The 15,901-nt window shown below is 40.7% G+C and overlaps 1 protein-coding gene across 2 annotated transcripts in view; it reads left to right on the top strand.

The window, feature by feature from the left end:
* LOC110497714 (diphosphoinositol polyphosphate phosphohydrolase NUDT4B) overlaps positions 1–15,901 on the top strand; it is a 31,781-nt gene that overhangs the window by 1,941 nt on the left and 13,939 nt on the right. For both annotated transcript variants that reach the window (XM_021574013.3, XM_090209477.1), the window contains exon 2: positions 8,144–8,254. In XM_021574013.3, coding sequence (XP_021429688.1) covers positions 8,144–8,254 — 111 coding nt within the window. The remainder of the gene's footprint in view (positions 1–8,143; positions 8,255–15,901) is intronic.

The raw sequence follows: 15,901 nt of genomic DNA, 5'->3' as shown, positions 1-15,901 counted from the left end.
GTGCAGCAAAAAAAAAAAGAAGGGGGATCAATGCAAATAGTCTGGGTAGCCATTTGATTAACTGTTAAGCAGACTTATGGCTTGGGGGTAGAAGCTGTACAGGAGCCTTTTGTTCCCAGACTTGGCGCCCTGGTACCGTTTGCCGTATGATAGCAGAGAGAACAGGCTATGGCTTGGGTGGCTGGAATCTTTGACACTTTTTATGGCCTTTTGACATCGCCTGGTATAGAGGTCCTGGATGGCAGGGAGCTCGGCCCCAGTGATGTACTAGGTTGTACGCTCTGTAGCACCTTACGGTCGGATGCTAAGCAGTTGCCTTACCAAGTGGTGATGCTGCCAGTCAATATGCTCTCAATGGTGCAGCTGTATACCTTTTTGAGGATCTGTGGGCCCATGCCAAATTTTTTCAGCCTCCCGAGGGGGAAGAGGTATTTTCGTGCCCTCTTTTCACAACTGTTGGAGTGTTTGGACCGCGATAGGTCCTTAGTGTTGTGGACACTGAGGAACTTGAAGCTCTCGACCTGCTCCTTCGATGTGAATGGGGGCGTGCTCAGCCCTGCGTTTCCAGTAGTCCGCGATCAGCTCCTCTGTCTTGCTGACGTTGAGGGAGAGGTTGTCCTGGCACCACACTACCAGGTCTCTGACCACCTACCCATAGGCTGTCTCATCGTCGTAGGTATTACAGACTAGGTCAGGGAGTGGTTGAAAATGTCAGGTCAGCACATGCTCTGAGTAAGCATCCTGGAAATCCGTTTACAAACCTGTTTAAAAACCTTACTGACATCGGCTACAGAGAGAGTGATCACAGTTGTCAGGAACAGCTGGTGCTCTCATGCATTGTTCAGTGTTGCTTGCCTCGAAGCAAGGCATTTATAGTGTCTTCAGAAATTATTCATACCCCTTGATTTATTCCACATTTTGTGTTACAGCCTGAATTCAAAATTGATTTAAAAACAAATCTACACCCATTTACACACAATACCACAATGGCAAGGTGAAAACATGTTTTTAGAAATTCTTGCACATTTATTGAAAAGGAAATACAGAAATATCTAATTTACATAAGTATTCACACCCCTGGGAGTGAATTTTTTAAATTTTACCCATCTACCAAAAGGTGCCCTTCTTTATAAGGCATTGGAAAACCTCCTTGATCTTTGTGTTTGAATCTGTGTTTGAAATGCACTGCTTAACTGAGGGACCATACAGAGAATTGTACGTGTAGGGTATAGAGATGAGGTAGTCATTCAAAACTCATGCTAAACACTATTACACACAGCGAGTCCATGCAACTTATTATGTGACTTGTTAAGCACATTTTTACTCCTGAACTTATTTAGGCTTGCCATAACAAAAGGGTTGAATACTTATTGACTAATTTTTCATTAATTTGTAAAACATTTTGAAAAAAATAATTCCACTTTGACATTATTGGGTATTGTGTGTAGACAAGTGACAAAAAATTCTCAATTTAATCCATTTTAAATTCAGGCTGTAACACAACAAAAAGGGGTGTGAATACTTTCTGAAGGCACTGTAGCTCATCTAGTAGGCTCACGTCATTGGGCAGCTCGCAGCTAGGTTTCCCTTTGTAATCTGTGATAGTTTGCAAGTCCTGCCACATCCAACAAGCTTCAGAGCCAGTGTAGTAGTATTCGATCTCAGTCGAACAGACGCTTTGCCGGTTTGATGGTTTGTCGGAGGGCGTAGAGGGATTTATAATAAGGGTCCGGATTAGTGTCCCGCTCCTTGTAAGCAGCAGCTCTAGCCTTTAGCTCAGTGTGGATGTTGCCTGTATGGCTTCTGGTTGGTACAAGTACGTATGGTCAATGTCGGGGTGACGTCGTCGATGCACTTATTAATGAAGCCGGTGACTAATGTGGTAAACTCCTCAATGTTATTGTATGAATCCCAGAACATATTCCAGTCTGTGCTAGTGAAACAGTCCTGTAGCTTAGCATCCCTTTCATCGGACCACTTCCGTATTGAGCGTGTCACTGGTACTTCCTGTTTGAGTTTTTGCTTGTAAGCAGGAATCAGGAAGATAGAGTTATGGACAGATTTGACCAATGGAAGGCGAGGGAGAGCTTTGTATGCATCTCTGTGTGTGGAGTAAAGGTGAACCAGAGTTTCTTCACCTCCAGATAAACTCTCTTCCTTAATATTAGAGATTGTGCACCAGCTGTTGTTAACAAAGAGAAACACACCATCCCCCGTGAGTGAACCCACCACTGCCGTTCTGTCCTGCTGATGGATAGAAAAACCAGCTAGATTTATATTTTCAAAGTCTTTGTTTCACCGTTAACTCTGAGAAACATAGGATATTGCAGTTCTTCAGATCACTTTAATAGGTTATTCTCGAACGGCGCTCATCCAGTTTATTCCAGTGTTTCCTAAATTCCTTTCTGGGGACCCCAAGCGGTGCACGTTTTGGTTTTTGTCCTAGCACTACACAGCTTATTCAAATAATGAATTCATGATCATGCTTTGATTATTTGAATTAGCTGTTAGGTGCTAGGGCAAAAACCAAAACGAGTACCACTTGGGGTCTCCAGGACTGAGTTTGGGAAACGTTGGATTACACGTTTGAAGGTAGAGGCGGTTTATCCAGTCTCCGACGTAGTCTTGTCAGGTATATCCTCCAGTGTTGGGGATTTGGGCCTGGTCTGGGATGAGCAGGATGTCCTTTGCTGCCGGCTCATTGAAGTAGAAATCACATCCAAATCCAGGTTAATGATTGCTGTTCTGATGTCCAGAAGGAAACATTATGTACAAAAAAAGTTAAGATCAGCGCAAGAAAACACACAAAATAGCACAATTGGTCAGGATCCTGTAAAAACGGATTTCTTGGCTGAATTAAGGTTTTATTAAACCTTCAAAAGGAAAACATTTCTCCCTGAGCTTCAGACTCTGTATGGGCCGCTAATACAGGAGTAGTAAAGGACCAGTGCACTACTTTTGTGAATATTTATTTTTCTACAATTTATTGTTTTAAATATTTATTTATTCCGATTTGTCTGGGGTGCTGCATCCCTACTTCCCGTGGCTTTGCGTGGGGAAAACATCCTGAATCTCGTCATTGCCCCGCAGCAAAATGTGCAGTGGGGCAAAAAAGTATTTAGTCAGCCACCAATTGTGCAAGTTCTCCCACTTAAAAAGATGAGAGAGGCCTGTAATTTTCATCATAGGTACACTTCAACTATGACAGACAAAAGGAGGGAAAAAAATCTAGAAAATCACATTGTAGGATTTTTTTATGAATTTATTTGCAAATTATGGTGGAAAATAAGAGGGAATAAGAGGGAGAGAGAGTGAGTAATGCATGCTTTGATGCCATCTAGACTTATACATTTCTTTGTAAACACAAGTTTCATTGACATGTGTAAGCTATGCTTACTCAGGGCATGGTTTTAATAAACAAAAACAAATGTGCCCATTTGGAAACAGGGTCAGACTTAGGTTATGTTATTTGGGCATATATTTTACCACCTTTTTAGACCATTGAGGAACAAATAAGCCCGCCTACTGTAATTGCATTCTGAAGCTGGTATGCGATTTGTCGTGTTTCATTGCATTGGTAATAAGCTATAATCACTTGCCTCCAAAATATTTAATGATAGCCTACCTCTGTCTATAAATACTGGCCCATTATGAAATAATGTATTTGCAGTCAGTCAGTCAGTCAGTCAGGGTGGTGTTGGCTATTTAATACTAGTCCCTCTAGGCTTCAGCTGTTTTGGTTATATTGTGCAGGTCGCTACCATGTGAGTGACACCACACGTGTTAATGTGATTTCTATGCTGAGGCACCACAAAACACAAAGGCAGCCTGTACTGTATGTACGCAGTACACACACACACACACACACACACTGTTTAGGACTTAACATGGGACTGAAGTGGTAAGAAAGGGAGCATCTTGGATCATGACTACTCTGCCTGGGGACAAGACCCTGTCTGTCAGGACTGCATTTGATTGGGAGAGCCAGGGGGGCCAAGGGATGAGTGTTACACTGTGCTAAATACCCAGTAACCTGTCAGCTGCAATTTATAGAAATGCTGCGGCAGAGGCACTAGCTGTCCCCTGTCAGATTCCCTTACCCACCTCCTCTCTCTGATACACACCCACACAACTCACCCAGTCATTACGCTAACACTTGTATTGGCTCTTGAAACTACCTCTAACTTCCTTCATACTGGACACAGAGACATACAAATGCTATGCACCATAGTTCATCTGGGGAAGTAGATAAAGTGCCTCATTGCCAAAATCCCAAAGTATCACTTCAACTATAGAAGACCTTAGCTGCAACGTGTCTGTAAGTTGGCAGGGTGACAGAGTGTATACATGTATTACTCACATTAATACAATGAAGATGTGTGAACACAGGAAATTCCTCCTTAGTGGCATAGATCTCTATTCTCTGAGAACATGCATCTGAGGAGCCATTTTCATTCAGAGATGGGGGCATTAGATGTGTAGCCTCCCCCACAGAATGGATTTTACACTTCTTTAAAAGACAGAGACAGTTTTGTTGTAATCAAAGATGCATACCATTTGACTGTCAGGAGGAAAAGCAAATGAAATCACTGTGCTTAATTGAGCTCTTTTACCATAAGTAGGTAGCTTGGTTAAGCCAGGCTGAATGCTGCACTCAGTATTGTTTCAGTTCAAGTGAAACAACTGTGAAACGTAACCTCTGAAACCTTATGACAACAAGGCCTTCACACTGGTGTGGATTGGATCAGGACTGGTCATTCAGCTGCTCTGCTAAGCTGTTGTGGTTTTCATGCAGAAAGGCAACTGCTGATTCAGTACTTTTGCAGTGTGTTTGTGAGTGCACTGCCGCCAATGTTCCAGCAAACACCTTAGGCTCTGGGTTTATACAGAGTTAGTGTGGGTGAAACCTCTGTTTCTGTGGCCAATTCTGAAATGTAGTGTCACACATCCTGTTGCACGATAAGTATTTATTTCAATAATCCCGGCCTATAAACAGCAACTCCTTATGATCCTTTAGGTTGTAATTTTATAGTTTGCTAATTCACAATTTCATCTGTCCAAAATTCACTGGGTCTATTTTGGTCACCTGATAGCTCCTTGTAATTTGAATTGAGGGTTATTCTAAGGTTATCTAGGGATAGAAATGACGAGGTCATGTTAAACTGTGTAAAGTTATCAATAGCCAATCTACAGCATTTCATACGATAATGGTGTAATTTTCCAAATGACTCATTCTCAATTTTGTGCAACTCTGGGGTGACTTTCAGCAACATTATCTTAGAGATCAGGCATTATCATTAGCAAGTTCTCTTCAGAATCTCCCAAGCCCAGCCCCACTTTTTGCAAAATATTTGTGCAGGTAGTACAATACTTTAGCAAATGCTCCTGTCCTGGGTGCTTGATTTGATTGTTTAGTTGGTAATTCATTAGTTCTGGACAATGGTCTACAATGGTCAGTAAAGCTGATGTTAAATCGGTTCTTGATGACAGAAGCTGACTAGGGGCTGGGGGGATGCAGGAGCCAGAGGATGCATGTGCTCTGTGAGCTCACATATGGTGGAGTCATTCCATGTCTTTTCAGCAAGCCATGACACCCACCATCTCAGATTGTTATAAAATAGTTTATGTAGTTAGAAACAGGTAAGGTTGGCATTTCTGAAACATTAAGCTAATTTATTGCACCCAAATTGGACATTTTAATTTATAGGATTCAGATAATATTCAATAAATATAGTACCCATCGTCAGATTTGGATCAAACTTCTTCTTACTAATGAGTAAGACATGGTCAAAAGCCATCCACGGACCCCCCACACCCCATGCCATCCCACCCCAACAACCAGTATACAGACTGACTTTTACATTTTAGCAGACGCTCTGCTAAGGACACATCGACAGATTTTTCACCTGGTCAGCTTGGGGATTCAAATCAGCGATCTTTCGTTTACTGGCCCAATACTGTTAACCGCTAGTATCATTTCTTTGTGTTTGACAAGTAGTATGAAGCTGTGACTTGGACTTTTACTTCTCCATACTATGTCATGTATTCCCTGTGAATCTGGTTTACCACTAGATGCTGCTGGTCCAGCTATACCGTCACACTCATCATTTATTCTGGTCTCTTGTGTTTATTAAATAGATCATAACATTTCCTTTGCAACTTTGGGTATGAATTATTTTTATGAATTATTAAGTGATTCAAATTCGCAATTCTGTTACCAAATCGGTAACACATTTTTGATTATAATAGTATCCCAATGCCCCAAGGCAGTGATTGGGGACATTTTCCGTTTTTCGGGAAAACGGGTGTCTTGTCTCTCTGTGGTCACTAAAGATCCCATGGCACTCGAGTAAGAGTAGGGGTGTTAACCCTGGTGTCCTGGCTAAATTTCCAATCTGTCCCTTACGCCATCATGGCCACCTAATCATCCCCAGCTTCCAATTGACTCATTCATCCCCCCTCCTCGCCCCTGTAACTATTCCCCAGTTTGTTGCTGTAATTGAGAATGTGTTCTAGTAACAAAATAAAATCCAAAAATGAAATGGATTTACTGCAATTGAATAGGCTACAATGGGAAATTATAGTGCTCACAAACCACAGCTGGGTCACCTGCTAATGTCCTCCAATCCACTGGCATACATGTTATGTTCAGCTCATAACTGTTTTCTTTCTCTTTCTGTCTTCTCTTTCTCTCTAGTTAATGTTACCTATATCTTACTAACACCTACCCATGAGCCCCATCTTTTTCCATTTACTGTAAACAGCATCCGCAACCACTGAGCACTGACCGACACCAGACATCCATGGACATTTAAAAAGTAGATGAAATTTGGTCAGTCCATCCTGGCCTTGATTTTAACATCCACAGAGGACATTTTTTGGGTCGGCCTTGATTTCAACGTCCACAGAGATTGAGTTTTGGTCCATACTGGCCTTGATTTGGCCCAAACATAGACGTCCATGATTGGTGACCGGACCAAATCTTAACCAATCACAGATGTATATGTTTCACAAATTTGGACAGTAGAGTACAGTGAAGCACAGTAGAGTACATTACAGTACAGAAAAGTAAAGAAGAGTAGAGTATTGTTCAGTACAGTAAAATAGTTACTATATTGTACTCTACTGTGCTGTACTGTAATGTCCAAACTTGTGAAACATAGACATCTATGATTGGTTCCGAATTTTGTCTAGTTTGGGGGCCGAGCTCATTAGAATAATAGCCATTGTGTAGAATAATACCCATATGCAAAGGATAATATTTATTTTTTCTACCTTGGTGTACCTATTCACAATACATCTGAAGAGAAGGACATTCATATCCATAATTCGACATTTCTGCGTAGTACAGATCAGGGACCCTTGATGTAATTATGTTATGGGGTGTAAATCCACTTAATTTACTGTTGTTCATTAACTCAAATATATATTTTTCAAACTCAAGTTGTCATATCATAGCTGACACCCTATTATTTCTGCAGACACTTTTTTATCCTAATTCGGAGCAGATATTTAAGAGTTTTTGAAAATGTGGTTGCATAAAAAACGGAGGGAGATTTGACATAAATCTCTTACCAAACTTTGTATCTGCACATATTCCAGTAAATGTATTCAAAGTAGACCTAGTGAATAGAGTTGGTTTTTGTTTTGCATACATTTTAAAGTGAAAAATCAGAGTAATAATTCCGTTACTGTGGAATTGCCCCATGTTTATAAACCTGACCTGGGTGACCATGTGATTGGCACAGAGCTGAGCTGGGGGTTCTTCCAATGGCAGCTTTTCCTGTCACAGACCCACCTCACCCTGGCAGGTGCGGCTGCTGGTGTCAGACGTACAATATACTTTATGTCAATGGGCAGATACCCAGATGAAGGCTGTACTGCTGATCAATGTGTAGGTTAATATAGGATAATAAAGAAGCATTTTCTATCCACATTTCACTGTACTCCTCAATTTAATATCCTGCTGAATATGTTTTAAACTCCCCCACATCAAATGTATGCCTCAATTCATGCATATTTTGTTGAACTGAGAGGTTGTGTAGTTAAGTATCTGCCTGGACAAGAAACTAGAGGCTTGCGAGCCGGATTCTTCCCACAAACCACTATTTGAGTATCATTGGTTTATTTTGACCCATTCCAGGTGTTGCTGGTGAGCAGCAGTCGGCACCCGGACCAGTGGATTGTACCAGGAGGAGGGATGGAGCCTGAGGAGGAGCCGTGTGGAGCAGCAGTCAGAGAGGTGTACGAAGAGGTGAGAACCCCCCCATAGAAATTGTATTATCCTAATCATCTATCTGTAATGCACCAAGTTAGAGAGACAGTTTTCTTGATAAATTAGTAGCACTTAAAGATTTGAAGTGGAGATATAGTTTCAAAATGTTCTAGATTGAGCATGATGTACACTGCACAGACATCCAGTTTAGTTAATGGTTTAGTGCAGGGTTCCACAGCTGGCGACTGTTCTTATTTACACCTCCAAGTTTTCTCAGCAATTTTTTAAAATTAAATACTATTAAATACCAGTCAAAAGTTTGCACACGTCTCCTCATTCAAGGGTTTTTCTTTATTCTTTACAATAATATTAGTGAAGACATCAAAACTATGAAATAACACATATGGAATCATGTAGTAACCAAAAAAACATTAACCAAATCAAAATATATTTCAGATTCTTCAAAGAAGCCACCCTTTGCCTTAATTACAGCTTTGCACACTCTTGGCATTCTCTCAACCAGCTTCATGAGGTTGTACATTTCAATTAACAGGTGTGCCTTGTTGTTAAAAGTTCATTTGTGGAATTTCTTTCCTCCAAAACTTCTTGAGGCTACCCATCCCGGTACCGGGATAATTGTCATCAGCAACCGCTGAATAGCATAGCGCCACAGTCAAATAATACTACTAAAAAATATTCATATTCATGAAATCACAAGTGCAATATTGCAAAACACAGCTTAGCCTTTTGTTAATCCACCTGTCGTTTCAGATTTTGAAATTATGCTTTACAGCTAAAGCAATCCAAGCGTTTGTGTAAGTTTATCGATAGCATAACATAACATTATGTACACTAAGCATTAAGTAGCTAGGTCACGAAAATCAGAAAAGCAATCAAAAAAATGGTTTACCTTCGATCTTTGGATGTTTTCACTCACGAGACTCCCAATTACAACAACAAATGTTCCTTTTGTTCCATAAAGATTATTTTTATACCCAAAATACCGGCGTTTGTTTGTCGCGTTATGTTCAGAAATCCACAGGAAAGAGCGGTCACGACAACACAGACGTATATTCCAAATAATATCCATAATGTCCACAGAAACATGTCAAACGTTTTTTATAATCAATCCTCAAGTTGTTTTTAAAATGTATATTCGATAATATATCAACCGAGTGTGTAGCTTTTTCAATAACAGCGGGAGAAACAATGTCCGCTTTACTCAGTTGCGCAAAACTCGCTCTGAGAGCCCCCACCTATCAACTTACGCAATGTGATCCTTCACGCTAATTTTTCAAAATAAAATCCTGAAACTATGTTCGAAGACTGTTGAGACCTTAGGGAAGCCATAGAAAAAGGAATCTGGTTGATATCCCTTTAAATGGAGGATAGGCATGCATAGGAACAGAAATGCTTCAAAATAAGAGGCACTTCCTGATTGGATTTTCCTCAGGCTTTCGCCTGCAATATCAGTTCTGTTATACTCACAGACAATATTTTTGTAGTTTTGGAAACTTTCGAGTGTTTTCTATTAAATCTGACAATTATATGCATATTCTAGTTTCTGGGGCTGAGAAATAGGCAGTTTCAAATGGGTACGGTTTTTAGCCAAAATGAAAATACTGCCCCCTACACACAAAAGGTTAATGCATTTGAGCCAATCAGTTGTGTTGTGACAAGGTAGGGGTGATATACAGAAGATAGCTGTATTTGGTGAAAGACCAAGTCCATATTATGGCAAGAACAGCTCAAATATGCAAAGCGCAATGACAGTCCATCATTACTTTAAGACGTGAAGGTCAGTCAATCCAGAACATTTCAATAACTTTTTTCAAGTGCAGTCGCAAAAACCTTCAAGCTCTATGATGAAACTGGCTCTCATGAGGACCGCCACAGAAAAGGAAGACCCAGAGTTACCTCTGCTGCAGAGGATAATTTCATTAGAGTTACCAGCCTCAGATTGCAGCCCAAATAAATGCTTCATAGAGTTCAAGTAACAGACACATCTCAACATCAACTGTTTAGAGGGGACAGTGTGAATCAGGCCTCAAATTGCTGGAAAGAAACCACTACTAAAGGACACCAATAATAAGAAGAGACTTGCTTGAGCCAAGAAACACGAGCAATGGACATTAGACCGGTGGAAATCTGTCATTTGGTCTGATGACTCCAAATAAAAAAAATAAAAAAGTCCAACCACCATGTCTTTGTGAGACAAGAAGTAGGTGAATGGATGATCGCTGCATTTGTAGTTCCCACGTGAAGCGTATATGAGAAGGTGTGACTGTGTGGGGGTGCTTTGCTGTTGACACTGTCAGTGATTTATTTAGAATTCAAGGCACACTTAACCAGCATTCTGCAGCAATATGCCATCCCAACTGGTTTGGGCTTAGTGGTACTATCATTTGAATTTCGAAATGACAATGACCAAAAGCACCTCCAGGCTGTGTAAGGGTTATTTGATTAAAAAGGAGAGTGATGAAGTGCTGCATCAGATGACCTGGCCTCCACAATCACCCAACCTCAACCCAATTGAGGTGGTTTGGGATGAGTTGGACCGCAGAGTGACGGAAAAGCAGCCAACAAGTGCTCAGCATATGTTGGAACTCCTTCAAGACTGTTGGAAAAGCATTCCTCATGAAGCTGGTTGAGAGAATGCCAAGAGTGTGCAAAGCTGTCATCAAGGCAAAGGTTGGCTACTTTGAAGAATCTCAAATATAAACTATATTTTGATTTGTTTGACACATTTTTTGGTTAATACATGATTCCGTATGTGTAATTTCATAATTTCGATGTCTCCACTATTATTTTACAATGTAGAAAATATTACAAATAAGAAAAACCCTTGAATGAGTAAGTGTGTTTTTTGACTGGTACTGTGTGTACAGTGGGGAGAACAAGTATGTGATACACTGCCGATTTTGCAGGTTTTCCTACTTACAAGGCATGTAGTGGTCTGTGATTTTTATCATAGGTACAGTTCAACTGTGAGAGACGGAATCTAAAACAAAAATCCAGAAAATCATATATTGTATGATTTTTAAGTAATTAGAGTGAGTGCCTCTCCTGCCTTGTGCCTCTAGAAAGACAGAAAAAAAGGATACATAATTCCATTCGTAAATACTGTTGCTTTAGGATTGGAATAGAGGACTCCTATACATTTACAAAAGTCAGGTCCAAAACCAGGGAGAGAAAAGAGAAAAGCCCACTCTACCCTATCAAATACCTTCTCAGCATCTAAAGAGACAGCAGTGGTAGGAACTATATTTGAGCGGTTTAACCACATGAGATGTAAGAGCTTCCTCATATTATCAGTTCAGGTCCTGTTCTTAATAAATCCTACTTGGTCACTATGTATAATATTAGGTAGTGCCTTCTCTAAGCGTATCGCAAGGGTCTTAGTAAGAATCTTGCAATCCACATTAAGGAGGCTGATAGCTCTAAAATTCCCTGGTTCTGTAGTATCTCTATCCTTCTTAGGAATCAGTGATATCAAAGCCTCATTAAAGGTGTCCGGAAGGGAGCCATTTTTAAATGCCTCTTGGTAAACCACTGTAAATACAGGTACAAGAATGTCAATATACTTTTTATAGTATTCTACAAAAATTCCATTCAGACCAGGTGGTTTCCCTGCTTTCATAGATACAGTGAGATGTGGTGTCTCTAACCTCCTCTTCTGTTATAGTACAGTCCAGGTCCTCTACCTGGCTATCTGATAATCTAGGTAATTATATACCAGACAAAAAAGTATCCATATCTGTGGGGCTCGCTGAAAAAGAGGATATACAGTGCCTTGCGAAAGTATTCGGCCCCCTTGAACTTTGCGACCTTTTGCCACATTTCAGGCTTCAAACATAAAGATATAAAACTGTATTTTTTTGTGAAGAATCAACAACAAGTGGGACACAATCATGAAGTGGAACGACATTTATTGGATATTTCAAACTTTTTTAACAAATCAAAAACTGAAAAATTGGGCGTGCAAAATTATTCAGCCCCCTTAAGTTAATACTTTGTAGCGCCACCTTTTGCTGCGATTACAGCTGTAAGTCGCTTGGGGTATGTCTCTATCAGTTTTGCACATCGAGAGACTGACATTTTTTCCCATTCCTCCTTGCAAAACAGCTCGAGCTCAGTGAGGTTGGATGGAGAGCATTTGTGAACAGCAGTTTTCAGTTCTTTCCACAGATTCTCGATTGGATTCAGGTCTGGACTTTGACTTGGCCATTCTAACACCTGGATATGTTTATTTTTGAACCATTCCATTGTAGATTTTGCTTTATGTTTTGGATCATTGTCTTGTTGGAAGACAAATCTCCGTCCCAGTCTCAGGTCTTTTGCAGACTCGATCAGATTTTCTTCCAGAATGGTCCTGTATTTGGCTCCATCCATCTTCCCATCAATTTTAACCATCTTCCCTGTCCCTGCTGAAGAAAAGCAGGCCCAAACCATGATGCTGCCACCACCATGTTTGACAGTGGGGATGGTGTGTTCAGCTGTGTTGCTTTTACGCCAAACATAACGTTTTGCATTGTTGCCAAAAAGTTCAATTTTGGTTTCATCTGACCAGAGCACCTTCTTCCACATGTTTGGTGTGTCTCCCAGGTGGCTTGTGGCAAACTTTAAACGACACTTTTTATGGATATCTTTAAGAAATGGCTTTCTTCTTGCCACTCTTCCATAAAGGCCAGATTTGTGCAATATACGACTGATTGTTGTCCTATGGACAGAGTCTCCCACCTCAGCTGTAGATCTCTGCAGTTCATCCAGAGTGATCATGGGCCTCTTGGCTGCATCTCTGATCAGTCTTCTCCTTGTATGAGCTGAAAGTTTAGAGGGACTGCCAGGTCTTGGTAGATTTGCAGTGGTCTGATACTCCTTCCATTTCAATATTATCGCTTGCACAGTGCTCCTTGGGATATTTAAAGCTTGGAAAATCTTTTTGTATCCAAATCCGGCTTTAAACTTCTTCACAACAGTATCTCGGACCTGCCTGGTGTGTTCCTTGTTCTTTATGATGCTCTCTGCGCTTTTAACGGACCTCTGAGACTATCACAGTGCAGGTGCATTTACACGGAGACTTGATTACACACAGGTGAATTGTATTTATCATCATTAGTCATTTAGGTCAACATTGGATCATTCAGAGATCCTCACTGAACTTCTGGAGAGAGTTTGCTGCACTGAAAGTAAAGGGGCTGAATAATTTTGCACGCCCAATTTTTCCGTTTTTGATTTGTTAAAAAAGTTTGAAATATCCAATAAATGTCGTTCCACTTCATGATTGTGTCCCACTTGTTGTTGATTCTTCACAAAAAAATACAGTTTTATATCTTTATGTTTGAAGCCTGGAATGTGGCAAAAGGTCGCAAAGTTCAAGGGGGCCGAATACTTTCGCAAGGCACTGTATATAAATCTTCATAAAAATGTGGACATAAAAGACTGTAAAAAAGTTTTGGAACTGTTCCCAAGTATTTTCATGCATAATCGGGACACATGATTGTATACAAATGTAAGCAAGGTTTGAAATTATTATATTTTTAATCACAAATGATATCTGCAATCAATTTGCAGTCTACAAATATTTGTTTATTATGTTCCGACTCCCCGACGATCCACTCAAGAAAAAATTGTCCCTTGGCTGAATCTAGTTGATGATCCCTGGTTTAATGAAAGAAGTGACAACTTGTTCACTTTTAGTTTGGACTGGAGTGGATGTTCTGCCGTGTTCTGCCACAGGGAGTCGTGTTGACAGCTGTGAGGAATTGAGCGGTGACATTTAGAGGCAGTGTCCAGTTACCCACGTCTTCCTCCTCCCTGAATAGGGTTAAATGAGTCGCTCCCCAACACAGGCTGTTAGGAGCTCATAACTCAAATGGTCCTCCCACTGTAATACTCTTCTGTCAAGTTCAACACATCCCCTCCAAAGAACCACGTAATGGAAGTTTAATTGAGGTTTAATATGTGCATTAGATTATTATTTTATTTTATTTTATTATTATCAGATTATTTAAATTTTATCACATAAATCAGTTTTATAATGTATATCCACGCGGTGGCTAAATATATACAATAAGTTCAAATATAAGACTTTTCCCCCTGTTGAGCCCCCCCCCCCCCCCCCCCCCAAAAAAAAAAAACATATTGGGATTATCCCATCATAGAGCTGAAGTGTGTTGGTAGGGGCTTGTGTTTGTCATATGACCATGTGGTCCTGGTAACCTGGCCCCAGCCAGGCAGACCTAGGAGAGATGCAGGAACTTAAACCTGAATTGCGTCTCTCTCCCAGGATCATGTGAACAGAGCCATGGGCTCCAGTCCTGGAATGTTGCAAGGTGTTAACAGGCTCTCCCAATACAGTCAGCGGCCGGGTACAATAATCTTTTAATATTTTTTCTCATGCATATATCACAAACCTTTATATCCTAGTGCAGTGCTTCTCAAACTGTGGGGAAGGGGAGGGGGAACTCATTCAGGCTTTCAACCTAGTCTTGGAAGTTGTAATAGGTGAATGCACAAATTGGGTAGTGCATCATCAGTTTTCCTCTTGTCATTGCAGACCTCAGATAATTATTTCTAACTTGTCAGAAATGTCTAGATCATCTAACCCATGTCAGCTAATGTTTTTTAGTTCGTTTTTTTTGCCCATTGATTTTGTTTCCCAATAATGGAAGGGAGGCCCCGAGTGAAAGAGTTTGGGAACCACTGTCCTAGTGGACAGTATGATATCCACATGAACAGTATGATGAGTTGTGAAATGGCTCCACGGCTTCCCAGCAGCCATTTCATGTTGCCTGCTTTTTACCACAAATGGTTTGACAAGCAACATTAGGCTTATATATTAGCCTGGTCACCAATCTGTTTGTGTTGTCTTGCCAATTCCATCCCTGGCGTGTCATTGTTTGGCGTGACAAATGACAATGACAGAAGTGTATTTGGTAAGACAGCACAAACTGATCTGGAACCAGGCTAACATTATAGCTATGATCATTAGCAGGAGTTCTTGGCCTTGTTTTTATATTGCTGACTAAACTGCTGAGCGCTTCAGTCGATGAGGCATGCTAGGATGGCATAGGTCCTCCTGGGGATCTTCTCTTGAGATGGGCCAAACCCCAATCAGTGGGTATACAGTGCATTCGGAAAGTATTCAGACCTGTTGACCTTTTCCACATTTTGTTACTTTAAGCCTTATTCTAAAATGGATAAAATACACACAATGCCCCATAATGACAAAGAGAAAACAGGTTTTCAGAAATGTTTGCAAAAACAACATATTTACTGAAGTATTCAGACCCTTTGCTATGAGACTCGAAATTGAGCTCAGGTGCATCCTGTTTCCATTGATCATCTTTGAGGTGTTTCTACAACTTTATTGCAGTCCACCTGTGGTAAATTCAATTGATTGTACATGATTTGGAAAGGCACACACCTGTCTACATATGGTCCCACAGTTGACCGTGCATGTCAGATCATCAACCAAGCCATGAGGTCAAAGGAATAGTCCGTAGAGCTCTGAGACAGGATTGTGTTGAGGCAAGGATCTGGGGAAGGGTACCAAAAAATATCTGCAGCATTGAAGGACCCAAGAACACAGTGGCCTCCATCATTCTTAAACTGAAGAAGTTTGGAACCACTAAGACTCTTCCTAGAGCTGGCCGCACGGCCAAACTCAGCAATCGGGGAGAA

The sequence above is a fragment of the Oncorhynchus mykiss genome, chromosome 2, assembly GCF_057628025.1.
Source record: "Oncorhynchus mykiss isolate SJ-2025 chromosome 2, ASM5762802v1, whole genome shotgun sequence".
NCBI classification, from domain to species: Eukaryota; Metazoa; Chordata; class Actinopteri; order Salmoniformes; family Salmonidae; genus Oncorhynchus; species Oncorhynchus mykiss.
This window is presented reverse-complemented; position numbering and strand designations above follow the sequence as displayed.